General features: G+C 31.9%; 1 protein-coding gene across 4 annotated transcripts; it reads right to left on the minus strand.

Annotated features, from left to right (window-relative positions):
• Positions 1–1,364: 1,364 nt before the first annotated feature.
• Positions 1,365–5,439, minus strand: AAH (allantoate amidohydrolase). 4 transcript variants are annotated; one of them, XM_028048202.2, is made up of 12 exons: positions 5,185–5,439; positions 4,176–4,267; positions 3,816–3,919; positions 3,660–3,744; positions 3,457–3,573; positions 3,144–3,253; positions 2,953–3,058; positions 2,761–2,847; positions 2,278–2,520; positions 2,031–2,156; positions 1,773–1,934; positions 1,365–1,683 (listed from the first exon to the last, which is right to left on the minus strand). In XM_028048202.2, the coding sequence occupies exons 1-12, from the start codon at positions 5,270–5,272 to the stop codon at positions 1,561–1,563; spliced, it is 1,443 nt and encodes a 480-aa protein (XP_027904003.1). In that variant the 5' UTR covers positions 5,273–5,439; the 3' UTR covers positions 1,365–1,560. The 4 variants fall into 4 exon arrangements, with proteins under 4 accessions (XP_027904003.1, XP_085523095.1, XP_027904004.1 ...); XM_085666969.1 differs by having other exon boundaries at positions 3,457–3,533; positions 4,176–4,220; positions 5,185–5,388; XM_028048203.2 differs by having other exon boundaries at positions 4,176–4,220; positions 5,185–5,388.
• Positions 5,440–17,965: the final 12,526 nt, after the last annotated feature.

Here is a 17,965-nt window from a genome sequence, read left to right on the forward strand (position 1 = left end):
TTAATTGATGATTTACTTGTAATAATTGATCAAATACATATCCATAACTCTTTTACAAATCATAAACAAATATTTGATTAATCAAACAATCATTTTTCTAATAAAAAAAACAGTTCGCGAAACATACATTGTTACAAATAATGAACTATCAATGATCACGTACACAATTCATTTAGATTTAATAATCAATTAAACAGCGCAATTCTAAATTACAAAAAACACAAAAGAAAACTTTTTGAAACACATAAAATATTTTCCAAAATACATATCCGAAATGAGTTTTTCAGAACAACTCTACCTAATATTTGTTTCGAAAACAACTTTTTGAAACACAAAATATGTTTTGGAAAAAATTTCCAAAATGATTTTTTTTTTTTTCAATATTTTCTCTCTTTTTCTTTCTTTTTCTTCCTCTGTAGTCGCAGACAGTGACGACAACTGCGACGAAAACCGTGGTGACAGCAGCAATGGTGGTGCGGTGCAGTGAATGGCTTTTGAGTCTTTTCATCTTATTGGCAGTGTACAGTTAGTAACTCTGGAGGTTCAGGAAGCAATAGCCCTACAGAATTAGCTACAGTCCAATCCAAGTTAATAGTTGTGTGACGTTGGCCCAATCTTACTTTAACCACGTATCACTATTTTCATAATAATGACAACAAAATACGGAAGTTAAACTCAAGACTATGGTATGAACTGTGTATTGGATACTGTCCTTTTGTACTTAAACATTAAACAACGTGAGAGAATATCCAAAGTTTATACGAACTACTTAATGCGAATCCGAATATGATTACATTCGTGTTCCTTTCTTTATTGTAACACTCACATTTGAACTTTGACCACAAACGTTCATTCATATTCCTTTATGTTCAGTCATCCACACTTGATTGGACACAACAATATCATAATACATTCGCAGAAATTATTTTGTACCAAGACAATTAATGGCCAAGAATTGCACTTGCAGATAAACTCTACTTCCCAATACTACTATTTTGTTTTCTATGTTTGGAATCAAAACATGGTTTACCTTGTTGTCTCTTTCAATCTCCTCCAATTAAAGAACCACTCACTATAATGAATCGAAAATTATGTCATTTTTTCTTTTCACTCAGAAGACAACAAAATAATACATTTGCCACAAATTTGATTCCATAAAGCAGGGATTGAGAACCAAGCATTTGTGTGGGAACAAATAATCCATGCATTTGATATTATCAACAACTTTGTTTTTATTTTCATGATAACTACTTCCCAAGCCATACAATAAACATTCTAAAATTATTAGATGACATTTATACTAACATTATATATATACCTATTAAAGTAAAAAAGTAAAATCAGTCATAAGCTTTATCCGACAGTGGAAAAGAACATGCAGAACAACTTGAGCCGTTTCCTGATAACAGGATAACTAAAACCAAAAATTCAATTACACAACTATAAGAAGACACAAACAACTAAAGAAAAAAAGAGTTAACTCATGAATTAACTCAATAAATTAACCTATAATTACAAGCTATAATATCTATTTATTGCTTTACACAGTTATCATATCACTTATGATAGATTTTCCAGAAACGACAACGTTGCTAAACCAGCTGCCCAGACATCATTATCTAGCACATGTTCTTGAGGAGAGTGACTGATTCCTCCACGACATCGCACAAACAGCATTCCCACCTGTTCAAATCCTCATTCATTGTCAGATTCTGCAGAGTAAATTGCATCTCAAAAAAAAAACCAAAATACAAGGAACAAAAATTTGTCACCTTTGTTAAGTGAGATATTGCCATTGCATCATGGCCTGCTCCACTCATTAATGTTGGCACTTCATCCTGAATGTCACCCTCCATCTTCTTTAGTGCAGAATAAGTTGCAGACTTCAGCTGAGAACTCAGATCAGAATCACAAATCACAGCACCAGCATCATGCTGAAGAGAACACAACAAAATCATTGTTAGTACAATTCAGAAAACTGAGAAAAACAAAAACACAACCAAACCGAACCAAACAGAACCAAACAAAACCTTGTGTTCAATGATGCAGGAAACTGAACGCTTGTCGCATATTTGGTAAATTTGTTTTGACAAATCATAGATAACAGCCTCACGTCCAAGGTCATCAATTGCTCGTATGTCCACTGTATATGTAACCTACAACAATCCAAAAATTCACTGTCATAAAGGGCCTCGACAACAGAAAAATATGAAATGATGACGCACGCCCACTTTGACATTCCAGGGTCAGCGCATTTTAGAAATTTTCATGGCTTGCCTGGCCTGGAATGACATTACTGGCACTTGGCCATGTTGATATCTCTCCAACAGTACAGACAAGTGAGCTTGACAGTGATTTCACTGTTGAATCACTGCAATGAGCATCATAAGAAAGATATTCTTCAGGATGTTTACAGAGGCTTTCCAAGACCACAATTTGTTCCGCAGCAGCCGCCATAGGATCCTGCCGCATCGACATAGGGACTGTTCCAGCATGACCTTGTGATCCTCTAACTGTAACCTGCATCGTTGTTTATGTACGAATTATAAACCAGCATTGCATGGGCAAGAACATATGAATATAGCAATAACTACAAGTAAACTAACAGCATCAGTGTGCAGATGAAAGTTTTGTTTCTTTGAAAGACGATTTAGATAATCAGTTATATCTTGTTGGGTTCACATAGAAGGAACAATCACAACTGATCCAAGTAATTAAGAGCATTACAACACATGACAGAAAATCTTATTTGTAACGTACCTTCAATCGTGTCTGCCCAGCTATGCCTTTAACCACACCAAGTGGGAAACCAACTTGTTCTAGCACAGGACCCTGCTCAATGTGAACCTGCAATGTGTAGTAAACAACAGCAGAGCAAATTTTTATGAGCTTATTGGTGAAATTATTGAGAAAAATAGCTCAATAGATTGACAATGAAAATGTTTATCACACCTCAACATAACCCCAAACAGATTTTGGGTCATACTTGAGCTTTAAAAGACTTTCCTCTGTGATGTCTATTGAGTTCTCCTTAAGAAAATCTTTTATCATTACATCCCTGAAAGAGGTATATGAATAAATATACTGATGATGCAAAATTTATCATAAATGTAACTTGTAACTAGAAAGTTGCAAGGTGAAACCTCTTATCAGATATCTCCAATGTTGTAGCAGGCAAAATACCAGCTATAGCACCACTGCCCAAAAAAGTAGTTTGAAATCTGACACCCTCTTCATCACTAAATGCAATCACCTGAATCATTAGAAAGATAAGATGACATCAATAAAACAGTAGCATAGTTCCAACATTTCGATGTACATTTTCAACTATCTTTTTTCTAGGTGCACATCATTATTACCAAAGGATCCAATACATTATTAATGAGCAGCAAGCAAAAGCCTGTACTCTTTTATTGCCAACTTGTATCAGTTACTTGTATCAGTTACTTGACTAACCTCAACGGGGCGCTTTAGCTTTTCCAGCTTTCCATTGACATGCATGGCCTTCAAGGCAGATATTGCAGAGACGATTCCTAGGGATCCATCAAACATCCCAGCATCAACAACAGTGTCCTAATATCCATCATAAAATGGATCATCACTATTGTCAAGGAAATGTTCAGTTTTATTTAAACAAATTGAGGGAACAAATGACTCACCATGTGAGAACCAATCAATAAAGCTCCAGCATTTGCATTTGCACCATCGACTCGACCGTGTACATTTCCCATTTGGTCCACCCAACTGCAAAAAACAAAAGCATCAGTCACGTCTTCAGAAAAACTATTCAGGGTTGAAGAAGTTAGAAGGCTAACGTTCTCAAACCAGCATCCTCCATCCATCTACGAATAAGATTAATTGCCCTCATGGATGCAGGACTCAAGAATGTCCTCTCCAAATAACCTTTACCATCACTCACCTGTAATCCAACAACAACATTAAATTCAAAGAATAAACAGTTTGCAGTGAAGTGTACATGATGAAATAAGCAATTTAGATAACACAATGTTGCAAATGTCTTTCAATGCTATACTTTAAAACTGACAGACATTGAAGTTATCTGCATTTTCCTGTATGGATCTGGATCATTGGGGTCAAGAACAGAAACTCATACATGTATGAATAGAAATGTAAATGAAAAAGTATCAAAGTAATGCTGAGTTCAGATATGTTACCTTCCCAAGCTCATAAAGCCTCGCCACTGCCTCGTCTCTTAGAATCTGTGGAAACAAATCATCTCTTTTTTCTAAATCTCCTGTCTCAATACCTAATCATTTCAAATAGGTACTTAGAACATTCACGCAATCAATCACATCCATCAACAAGAACAAACAAAGCTACCTTGTGCTTCCCGTTTCCTTTACTCATTTTTCTAAATTAAATTGCGACAGTTATACACAATTTCTCAGTACTAGTTGTGAAGAAGAAGAAACAATCCCAATTGCCAAAAACAAGATACTTGCATCACCCTCTTTCTCTTTTACACGGACTAATTTTAATTTCAAAATCTGACCCATACAAGAGTAGCATAACCCTCCTACCAACACCCTAACCATTCCAGACACAACTTGAACTCAGATGTCCCAATCAGAATAATAAGTTACTATAAATCATCTTGTCAACACAAACATCTCCAGTGAACTAACAAGAGTCATGAATTGACCCATTAGCTACACGCAACATATAACAACCAAACAAAACACAAATTTTCTGATCTCTCTCTACTCGGTCCTCACACAAACGCCATCTCCATGTGAATCAGGTGTCAACTCATCCACAGGCCCAACACAAGCCCAGAAAGGCACACCCAAGAGAGATGGTCAAAGGGAGAATCACAATACAAGGACCCACATGAATATTTTATCAAAAAAAAAAGACCCCTTTTTTGCGTAAGCTGGCTGAGAGAGATTCAAGGTGACGCCAGAAACGGGAGAATCTCAACCGTCACCACGCTGAGTATGCTTTTTCTGGGCTCTGTTGCATCGAAATCTGAGAGAAAGAGAGAGAGAAAGAAAGAAAAAAAGAGATCTTGTGCTAACATCATGGAAACGGAATCTGAATCCTTAAAAGGGTGACTCATGTCTTTGCACCTCATGCAAAGACTCTATCGCAAGAACAATAACAAAAACAACAAGCTTTGTTTTTTATTTGCTTAGACAACTGTAAAGAGAAGAAAATAATTACCAGAGAACATGGAAACACAGGAAAGAGCTGACAGGAGGCAGACGAGAAGGAAGCAAGAGTAAAGAAAAGTGGTGGTGGTGGAAAACATGGTGGTGGGTGGTGGTGGTAACGGCGGTGGTTGTTTATGGTGGAGAAAGCAAAAGCACAATAAGCTAAGCTAAAACTGAAGGGTTTAGCTTTAGCTTAGCTAGGTACCAATGCTTCCCAATCTCAAGGACCGAGTGAAGCACAGGGAATAATATGAATTTGTGGTGGAAGTGTTGGCGGCTCACCAACGAGCCCGTGACATGCACGAGCGATGTTGCATTGTGGTGGGACCCTTCTCTTCTCTCTCCTCTCTCTTTCTGTAAGTGCAAGTGTTAGTATTGCTTTTGCATTTCCATGTGTTGCAGATGCAGTTATCCTTTACGTAACTCCCTCTTTCGTCTCTTTTCACTAATATTTACTTCAACTGTTCAATCCCAATTACCATATATTTTATCTTTTTGTTTTTATTTTCTTTTCCACGATAACCGCCATTGCCAGATTTATATTCTCATAATCTTACATATCTCCTTCTTATATATTTCCTTCTTCCATGGTATGAAAGCGAGAAATCATTGGATACCTTCTGAATATTTGTGTAATTGAAGTGGCTTGTATTTGCTAGGATACCCTTTGTAGATCGGGTAGGTTATGGCTAGAAGAGCCAACAGAGCCATAAGTCTCATCTGATCTGCCTCTGAGGGTTGAGGAATACTTTGCATATTGCGACACTCTTTGCATATATATTTTTTTGTTTATATGCTTTTGTAAATTTTGTTCTCAGATCTGACTAGAAACAATCAAAAGATTACTATGTCAAAAAAAAAAAAAGAGTTTTTGAGCCTTATGATTATTTATATTCTTTTATAAATATTATTCTACAGTGTATTCCGTAGATTCCTGCCTTTTATCTCCTATTACTGCTTTTCCGCTTTGCCTACTTACTGTTGTTTTCCTGCCACTACACTGCTTTCTTGTTTTTTTGTTTTAAAATTTTCTTTAATGGATAACATACAGCCATTTCTAGGCTCCGACTACAAATCAGCCCTAACTGCTGTTGAAAAAATTACAAACTCTCCTCCGATAGGATATAAAAAACCTACTTCAGAAGTAGACCCTGTACACATAGTCATTATAGGACAAAATAACACTATAATAGCTCTTCTAGAAGAAGTTTCTAGAAAATTGAATCATATGATTGATTCTACTAAAGGGACGAACTTGTCCAAAGACATAGATGGTCTTATAAAGCAAGTATCAAAACTATTTTTAGGAACACATACACATATAAAAACAACTTCTAAAAATTCACAGAAATTTATCAAAGTTACAACTAAAAAAGATTCAAAAGCTGCAAGTACCAACACATCACCTTCTTCAAACAATGATAATAGTTTGTAATGATAACACAAACCAATACGTCTACACAAACACAAACTGATAATATTAATATGAATAGTACAACAGAACTTAGTAGCACACAAAGATTCCCTGGAACCCCCAGAAGATTAAGGGAACATCAGACTAGAAGTCAAAATCTTATACAACATCCAGGAATCTTAGATAGATTTTTAAATAGACAAAGAACTACTAACATTAGAAGATTAGAAGATTTAGTAGATATACAACAAAATACAGATATAGGATCTAACTCAAAGATAGATTCTCAAATCCTAGACAGTTATACAACATAGGTTGGTTAAGTTCTGAACGAACAAACCTCTATCGATATAGGAGAATAGAAGATTTTCATCTCCCTGACAACACCTATGAGATAATCCCTCTAATATCTCCACAAACAGGAAGACAATTACAAAATCAACAAGGAAGATATGTCCACATGGGATTAATTACCATTGGAGTCAGATCCTTAGCCAGACATATGATTGGAGCTAGAGCCTTGATAGTTCTACACGATTCAAGATTTCAAAATAATGATTCACAAAGTGTAATAGGGATTTTAGAAGTAGATTTAAATCAACCATTTTCCCTTATTTATCTTGCTCCAAATTTCACATTAACTTTACAAGATTTTATAAATCATATAAACTTAGAAGTACAAACGATAGGTTTTGGACCCAACTGGATGGGTGAAAATCTACATTTAGACATAACCTTCATAGGAAGAATAAGTAATCATATTTCTTCTATGTATAGAATAAACACTAGACCATTAGAAGAAGCCATTAGCTTTTATGGTACACAATTCTTACCAGCCCAGGCCTTCACAAGAATACTATAAGATCCTCAAATTCTAGGAAACCCACTCTAAACCCTGACAGGCACGTTAGAAAATTTAGAGAAAATAAAAATTACAAACAAACATTAAAATGTTATGCTTGTAGCCAAACTGGACATTTCTCAAGAGATTGTCCAAACATAGCAAATATTTATACAAAAGAAGCAGAGCTCATCAAATCTTGCCACATGAATCTTCTTCCAATTGACGAAGATGTATCTACTGATTCTGAAATATTATCAGTAGTTAGTATAACAGAATACAATGATGAAATTAATTTAGAAAAACAACCCAAAAATTATGACTTAATAAATGATTTCACAAATAATGAATTTATCCAAATTTACCCTAAAGAATATGATTTCAAATTAAATGACAAATATAATGAATTGGGCGCAATATTAGATGATTCTGGATATTATCTAATGAATATAACTGAAACAAATATATGTCCTCATACATTACAATACTTTTCAGGACCAACATTTATTTCCTGCCAGTATTGTGATAAATATTTTCATAAATCACAAAGGGCTCATTGTCCTTTATGCTACAAAAATTTTTGTACAAAATGTATTACAACACATCTAAAAATACAAGAAATACCAATTTTTTTAGAACAAAAAGAAAACATAAAAGATAAAAACATAATTGATACTAGGACTTCAATTTTAGAAACCAGAATAAATAACCTTGAAGAAAATATTCTTCTTTTAGAACAAATAATCCAAGATTCTGGAACAAGTATCATCTCAAAAAACATACTAAATAACATGATAGGAACCACAGAATGTATCCCATTAGTTTGCAATGAAAAACAACTAATATCTGTTAAAGTGTTAGTAAAATTAAATTTTCCAAAACAAAACAAAAACCCTGCTAAAGAAGAAATTATACAGGCCCTCTTAGACATAGGATGTTCTGAGACAGTCGTCTGCAAAACAAAAGTACCTTCATATATGATTACTAAAAGTAAACATATACAAAAAACAAGAACTATGTCTGGAGTAGTAATGATAAACGATGAAGAAATAAACAATATTTCTCTTCAATTTAGTACAAATTGTGACCTATTTGGCCAAAAAATACACCTTAAAACCATGCGTGTAGAAAATTTAGTCCCTTCAAAATAAAGCATGATTATTGGTTTAGATTTTATTTTAGGCCATAATAGAACTATCACTATAAACAAAGATTATGTCATTATTAGTGATAAAACACAAATGTCACCCATAATTAGTGGAGACAGCTATACAAAACAATCCACTGATGAATGTTCATGTACAAGCACCAAATCCTCAAAAAAATGTGATTGTATGAAAGAAGATTTAGAATTCATAGATTACTATCCAGATGACACTATGGATTCTTTTTCATCCATAAAAATACCCAAAACAATCACTTTTGATAATATCCAACAGATTTTGGATAGGTTAAATAAAACTAGTATAATAGGAGAAGATCTTACAAAATTTTGGGATCGTGATCCTATTACTTGTAAATTAAACATAATCAACCCTGATTTAATTATAAAGACTAAAGATATACAGTTCAATAATTGGGAACAGGAAGAATGTCGAATGCATATTGACCACCTTCTGAAACTAAAAGTAATAGCTCTAAGTGAAAGTCCTCATAGGAGTCCTGCATTCATAGTAAATAAATCTTCCGAACAAAAAAGAGGTAAATCTAGAATGGTTTACAATTATAAACGTTTAAACGATAATACAGTTGAAGATGGATATACAATTCTGTCTAAAGAAATTCTTATAAATCGTATTCAAAATGCAAAATGGTTTTCAAAATTTGATCTCAAAAGTGGATTCCATCAAGTAAAAATGGAACCAGAATCCATAAAATGGACAACATTCTCCTGTTTTGAAGGGTTATACGAATGGCATGTAATGCCTTTTGGTCTTAAAAATGCTCCTGCAATTTTTCAAAGAAAAATGAATAACATTTTCAATGACTGCAAAACTTTTACATGTGTCTATATACACGATATACTAGTTTTTTCCAAAACAAAAGAAGATCATTATCTCCATTTGAAACAAGTATTATACAAACTTGAAAGATATGGCTTAATTATATCAAAAGGAAAAATGGAAATTTGTAAAAATTTCATAGAATTCCTTGGAACAGAAATAGGTAATGGAACCATAAAACTCCAACCTCACATTTCTAAGAAAATTCAAGACTTTCCTGATAAAATTGAAGACATAAAAACCCTAAGATATTTTTTAGGACTCTTAAATTATGCCAGGAGTTTTATCCCAAATTTGGGAAAATACAATGCCCCTTATACAATAAAACTTCGCTAAAAGGAGAAAGAAAGTTTAATTCTGAAGATATAAAATTGGTTCAAGATATAAAACAAAAGGTAAATAAATTACCTACTTTACAATTACCATTAGATTCAGATTACTTAGTACTTGAATGTGATGGATGTGAAGCAGGATGGGGAGCTATCCTAAAAAGGAAGAAAAATAAATATCTGTCAAAAGATAATGAACAAATATGCAGATATGGTTCTGGAAAATATACTGTGAAACCACAAGTTTATCAGACCAGCACTGATTATGAGGTCAATGCAATTATACACGCCTTAGAAGCATTTAAATTATTTTTGATAAATAAACCAGAAATAACCATTAGAACTGATTGTGAAGCAATCGTTTCCTATGGAAAAAACCAAATAAATAATGACAAAAAACTTCACAGACGATGGCTACTTTTTAGGGACTACATAAATTCTGGAAAAATGATAAATTTTGAACATATCAAAGGATCTGACAATATGTTTGCTGATATCCTTTCCAGGTACATCATACAAAAGTGAGACTATACAGACATAATATATGAATATCTTGCGTATTCAAATTCAAGATCCTGAAATCCCTCCTTGATTTCGGGTCAGAATACAAATACAACCACTAGGGATTAGTCCTGCCTTTAGCCCTAATCCTGCCATTAAAATCACTAAACAAATAAAAAGGTTTCAAAGAAGGATATCGTGCCTAAGGCTATGAAAAACAGAATTATGCCAACAAAATCCCTTCCAATATTATTCTACACTTACCTCCTACAAAGCTAACATCAGAGTTTTGGAGTATCAGCTACAAATGCTCAGACATTTTATTGCTTAACTCATTTGCTTTTATATTGCAGGTACAAATATTCCAAAATGGAATTTATACAAAACACAAAGAAAGGATTTTCAGGTCCTAAACCAATCAAGTCCCCCTTTGTGGTGGAACAATACACAAAGTATGACAAACAAGAATTGCCAATACTCACAAATACCTAGCATTTTCCTGGTAGAGACAACACAAATGTCAAATTAAATGTTTTAATTGACAATATATGGAATATTCCAAAATACACAGTCCAAAATGAACACCAAGTCACTAAGGTGAAACAAAGCATCATTAGCGCACTATACAATTTCTGCAATGCAGATAACAAAGGAGTTCTGTTAACTTCACCATCCTCTCCCTCTAGGAAAGGATTTACACATTATGCCCTAATTACAGGGCCAAATAAAGGAGTTTATACTTCCTTCAAAGACCTTTCTGAGGCAAAACAAGACCAATTTTGGTCTACTTACAAAGGCTTTAATTCTTTAGAAGAAGCCCAAATGGCTTTAAAGCTGGGAACTATTGATGAAGAAAAAATAAAAACAGGGTTGACATTTGAACCAAGAACCCAAACACATACCTATGCTGCCTCTTGTAGTTTCTCACCACAAATGAACCCAAACATTTTCCTTGCAAAATTCGAAGTCATACAAGAGTTCTTGTTTGAAGTTCATGCTGAAACGCAAAATTACAATGAATTATTTGTAAAACCCCAGACTTATTTTGACACAAAAACACCATGCCAAGAGTCTTCAGACTATTGCAAAACAGTAACCACAAAATGCACATGCCAAATAAAATTCATTTTTAGAAAGGCTCAAATTGATTTAAAAACCTTTAAAAATCAATTATATAGAGCCATAGTCATATGTCCTTCACTATTATTAGAGGCAGGATGTCTCCAAACACTTCTTATCCCACCTACCGAAAAATTCAACTCTCTAACCCAGGAGATAAACTCGGTAGTAAATGAAATACAAGCAGAATATATGACCAATATTTGTTTACAAATCACCTCTTCCCCAAAAAGCGCCACAACCCCTGATAGTGTGGCAACACATGTCATAAAACTATTCACAGAATCAAGTCCAGAGGCCCATGTCCATCTAGAACACGATCTCTTGAAAGGTTTATCACTCAACAAAGAAAAGCTATACCAGTACCAACTTTGGAAAGCTTACGTTGAAGGGTCAAATTGGAATTTCTCCAGAAAGGATAATACCGAATATATCCTTTTAAAAGAAACCATAAATACCAAAATATACTGGAAAAAGTTTATGGGAAACAAATTTCATCCTTTCCCTATAGAAGTCAGTCCAATACTGGTTAAAAGATTTGAAAAAGAAAGGATATATAGAGAAATTTATGAAGAAACAGGAAGCCACGGACAAGGAACTCCTGGATCTTCTTTCCCTTCTGACAATGAAGACTCAGACCAAATACTTGAGGAAGATCCCGAAGACATGATTTCCACGGTAGTCTCCAAAAGAGGACAGTAAAGTGTTCTTACCTGTGACACAATAATTTTACTCATAACTAGGTAATAGACTGAAGGGTAAAAACACACAACGTTCAAATACAGACCACGTCACCAGATGACTTAGACTCTAGGTAACCGGTCACTTGAAAACCGGTTCAACAAGTTACAAGTTTCAAAGTTTTTCTATAAAAGAGTCTTTAAGTCCCTTATGCTGGGCAAGAACTCTGAACCCCTCTCTCTCTCCTAACCCTCCTCTCTCTCTACCTCTGCCTTCTCTCTATCACATTTTCTATTTTCCTTAAAAAAAACATTTCCTATTTTAGTGAGTACGGTTATATTCTTAAGCCTAAAATAACTTTTTAGGTGCCACCTTTTAGAGGTAATAAAAGTAACACAACAATATTGATCATATAAGAGATAAAAATGAGTTTTTAACTTATAAAAAAAAAAGAATTTAAGATCAAAAGAATTTGCTTTTACCTAAAAGTTTCTTTACAATAACTAAGTTTTGTTTGATAAAAAGTTTCAATTATCTAAAACTAATTGTCTTAGGAAATAATTATATACTTAAAACAATTATATACACTGACGAGATCGTGCTTAAACATGTTTACATTTTTTATTTCTCATAAAAATTTGAGTTAAGATCATAAAAAACATATAACTAATTTTTAAAATAGTTATTAAATGTGAAATTAGAAAAATAAAATATGTATACAATAAAAGTTTTTAAAATAATTGTTAAAAATAGAAAATGTTTTTAGAATAATGATTAAAAATAAACTATTTATAAAATAATTAATTTTTAAAATAATAATTTGAAATAAAACTGAAAAAATGAAATTGGATAAAAAAGAATATATTTTTTTATTTATATATATATATATATATATATATATATATATATATATATATATTCTTAGGAGATGAGTTACAATGATATATTGGTTTTTTATCCAATTTATATATAAAATTATGTAAAAAAATGTATTATTTTATATTTCTTTAACGAAAATAGGCTATTTTTCAAAGAGTTTTTTTAATAAAGTTTGGCCAATTTTTTCTCAAAAAGGAAAAGAAAAACTATAAAAAGAAGTTAGATGATACACTAATGGTAAAAAAGTTACATAAATAAATTGTACTATTAAACAATTATTGTTTATTTTTATGGAGACTTAAAACAAGGAGGGAAAAAAAGGATTTAACAAATTTAAGACAACAATAAAGAGTATATATTAAATAATATGACTGAGTAGTATTTGTTATTATTAAACTCTTATACACCTTGTTATTAATTGGTAAGTCTCATTCCTAAATTAAATAAATCATGTGAATTTGTATTGCGGTGCTAGAAGAGAATGTGTTGGCGAAGGTCTTTATTATCATTTTAATCTAAATCACAAGAACTATACAAATATTTACATTATTAATCAATAGAAGTGGTCATGCATATAAGATTGTTGAATTTTATGTCAAATACGTCAAAAACTTATGTTTAAAATAATTTATAGTTGAATAAAAGTGAAAAAATCTGGGCATAAAATTTGATCCTTTATAATTATCACTCATAAGATGTAGCGACAATAAATATGTTTTTAATGTATCAATAACTAAATGCAATGATAATAACACTATTTTATAATTTTTAGTTTTAGGAAACCTTTCTATAAAGAATGCAATTAATATATTTTTTACAATTTCTTAGCTTATTAATCATGTTTATGATATAGATTCTTATATTAATTAACTATTTTCTCACGCGCTATCTATTAAAGTTGAAATTATTGTTTAGAAAAAGAAAATAGTGATTTGTATTCTCTTTGTATTATTACCAAGCACGGTTGTTGAAAACAATGTTTCTGGTCATGTCTTTCTAATTATTTGGTGTAAAAAATTGTCCGTTAGTGGTGATTAGATTAAGCGAATAATTTTTATATTATTATGTTTGATAAATTTTATTTTCTTCAATTCTACATAATATATGTATATTAGTAAAATTAATGGACACAAATATTTATGATATTTTAACTAATTTAATGTTTTTATATTAGGGAAGATCATTGGTTACGAATTGGTTCTGACCTTTGAATCGGTGAAAATCGATGGCACTTATATTAGTATTTGGAACTTCACTTTTAATAGGTGTAAGATAAGATATGCGATGGGTTATGGAGGTGTTTAGGGGAAAGAGGTTACGTGTAATACTACATAATATTTATTCTATGACACATTATGGTTGTGGAATATTTGATATTAAAAGTAAGATAATATTTTTATGAATAAATAGATTATATTGGTTATAAATTTATTTATATTTGTTTGAAATTTTTGAAACATGTTAAAAACAGACGTTCGTTGAAAAAAAAAGGTTGAATATCTTGTTGGTTTGGCTAAATTTAATTATTTTATATTTTTATTTATTTGTAACTTCTTTTATTAAATTTTATTAAAAATATTTTAAAATGTTAGATATATTAATTAAAAATATAAAACTATAGGAAATAGTATTTTAGAGATGAGCAGTTACAAAGAGACTCAATTATTTTAATATTAAAAAGTTGTAATATAAAACACAGATTGAAAATAAATCTACGACCATAGAAGTGATTCTCGCGGTGAGCTTTTCAATTTGGACCTATCAGTTTCTTCATTCACGTAAGTTAAGTTTCAACATTTTTTCATTGGTCTTCTTCTAGTTTTGGTTGCATGTGAGGTTTTTTTGCTTAAATGTGTCCTGTTAATCTTCTATATAAGTCATTATTGATCATTGATCATAACAGTAGGTCTTGGTCGTTCTTGAGATATTTCTATGTATAGATAGAACATCCTGTGTGGTTAAAGGTAGTTTGATGTTTCAAGAGTTGTTTGGGTTGTATTTTACAAGTGAGGGAAGCTAATTTTAGTTTTACATGTTGAGATTTGTTAATTAGTGCTATGAACTGTGAATATGGTGTTTTAAGTTGTGAATTTGTATTTTCTAGCTTTGTGATGATGAACTGCATGTGTGATTGTAAAGTTGTAAATTAAATTGTATGTGTAAGTGCTTGATTTGATTTTGAATATGTGTAATATGTAGAATTCTTTATGACTTTAATTTGAATTGGTGAAATGTTGTGAAATTAATCAATATGCTTTGAGAATACCCCTTTTGAGAGTGAATTAGGTCATTTGACACTAATTGCGCCAAAAATATGAGTTTTGTGATAATTGAAGTGTTTGGGCATTGAGACTTAGCTCAAAGTGTTAAATTACTCAAATCAAACTCAAAAGGAGAAGTACAAATTTTATAATAAGGTCGGATGTCACTGACCTAGGGCACTGGGTGCCACTTCTGGATCATAGGGCGCTAGCAAGTCAGTGAGTTCCAGGGGTTATAGTCTCGGGCGCCACTTTTCTAACGTCGGGTGCTACCTTAGTTTTCTAGTTTTTGTCATCTTGGTAAAAATGAGATTCTCATTTCGTTAACCGTTTAATCGAGATAAAATTTTGACAGCAAATCCTAGACACATGAATTGTTACTTTAACCGGTGAGATCTTTAATTAGAGGTCTTTAGTTGGAAAAATTAGTTTCTTATGTTTGTCCTATTTTAAGTTTCCCTTTTTAGAAAAACACTTTTTATTTGTGGTTTTGGTTTGCTAATAAATAAAGGTATATGGTTGCTTATAGAATTATTGATGGATTCATTGACAAATATGCATGTGTATAATGACGTTTGAAACTATGATGATGATGGACTTGTTATTGGTTATGAGCATGTATGGAAATATATGGCGATTGTAATTGATCACAAACATGATGTTTGGTATTTGAAATTTGATGTGGAATCATGTTTGTGGATGAAAGTATGAGTTTAGCGTTATTCCAGGATTCTTGTAGGGAGATTTTATGGTGGTGTTCCTTTTGTGTATGCATTGGTTTAAGGAGTTAGTATTGGATATCCCGATACTATAATACCCATTTAAGACTCACATAAAGTAGAATGAGTTATGTGGGGAGAGGGGCAGGAGATCATGTCATTAAGAACGACCTCGTGTTCCTATGACGGTTAAAGAGACTAACCTTGTGTGTATTCAAGTAAAGCAGCTCAGGTCAAGCAGTCTTCTTTTATTACCACAAAGAAGCATACAATAATGCATAATACAATAATGTGTAAATCCGAATAATTGAGTTTATAAGAGTCTTTGATTATATAGTTTATATATGTATGATTAGTTGGAGTGCATTGTAATGTGATAGAACATGTTTCTTTTAATATGATATTCATTTTGTAAATTAGTTTACATTCTCTTGTTTGTCGTTCATATGCGTTATGTTCGTCTTTTGCAATGATCACCTTATTAATGTGAGCAGATGAAGATGCAGGTGTAAAGACATCTTTTAATGCTCTTAATGTTGAGGCATAAGCTATCTAGGTGGTTGAGCGATGTTAGATCATGAAGTGTTTTTTTTAGAACTTGGTTACTCTTAATTAATAAACTTGAGTATTATTTGTGTGAAAATAAGGTTGAAAAAAAAGGGTAGGATGAATTGTATTTTAAATTTGTTTCAAAATATCTTCGTAAAGCTTTATCTTATAGGCACTAACAAGCAAAGTTTACACTCAATAAATGACTTGTCTAGTGATTTTTCCTAAAAGTATCATCCAATAAAGATCACTAGACGCACCTTTCAAAAACTTATTTTTCATCGAGCTCTCCTTTTTAAGTTAAAAGAAGATTAATAACATGCAATATAAAAAGATAAAAAATGTTTACACAAGTTGTTTTTCTATTGGTTCATTTATAAATACATATATATTAAGTTATTAACCGACTTGGTCAAGTTTTGTTAGAGTATATAGAATTATATTTTGCAATTTTGTTTTGATTCGGATTCTATATTTGTTATACGGTTATAACCACTGTGACAACTCAGTCCTAGAGATTATTATCCTTTCTATTATATGTTCTCTATATATAAAGCATAAGCATAACATTATGGTCTATAATATAATAAGAAGATCTTTCCTATATTCTCTGCTTGTTTTCTTTTCCGTACTTTCCTCTCTCTATGTTAGAGTAGATTTAATTCTAATATGGTATTAGAGTGTGAAGCCTAATTTATGGCATCGGTCTTAAGCTCACGACTCATCCTTCTCCAATGGCTTCTTTGTCTTCGACTCCGGTTATCTTCTCGTATGCTATATCTGAGAAGTTATCTGACACTAACTTTTCACTATAGAAGCAACAAATCGAGCTTGTGATCAAAGCATATCATCTTCATCGATATCTCGTCAATTCATCCATCTCCTCGCAATTTCTACAAAGTGAGTATTGTTTGAACCTCAAACATTTCTAACTAGAACAACTTAGTATTTGAACAATGTTCTTGTGAAGTTATGTGCACTAAAATCATAAAGATCACACGAGGCAAATAACTTTTCTAAAGTTGACATGGAGCACATTAAAAATTGTGTTGGTATGGAACATATTTAGCACATCCTTAAAGAGATCTTTGGCATTGACTTGTGTTTTATGAGATATTTTGGTAGAAGTGAAAATGAGAACCTTCTTTACAACACAAAATAAGCCCATAAAGATTTTTGTTAGGTGCAATGCTAACTTGTTTTTCAAAAGATTCACTTATGTAGACAAGAGCTTTGTAAGATCTTCTTAATATAATGAAGATGAAAATATATTATTTATAGTTTTCAAAATTATAAAATAAATAGATTAATCAATATCTTAAAGAAAAATAACAAAAAAAAATTAGAAAGATAAAAGTTTTAAATAAATGCAAAATAATTTAATTAAATATATACATGTAATAAATAAAAATGTAATATATTTTGTATTTAATAAATATAAAATAAATCAATATAATATGCACCTAAATTTGAAACATACCTAATCCTGTACCTT

The sequence above is a fragment of the Vigna unguiculata genome, chromosome 9 (assembly GCF_037176805.1).
Source record: "Vigna unguiculata cultivar grain cowpea cultivar isolate G323 ecotype 2 chromosome 9, ASM3717680v1, whole genome shotgun sequence".
In the NCBI taxonomy this organism is placed as follows: Eukaryota; Viridiplantae; Streptophyta; class Magnoliopsida; order Fabales; family Fabaceae; genus Vigna; species Vigna unguiculata.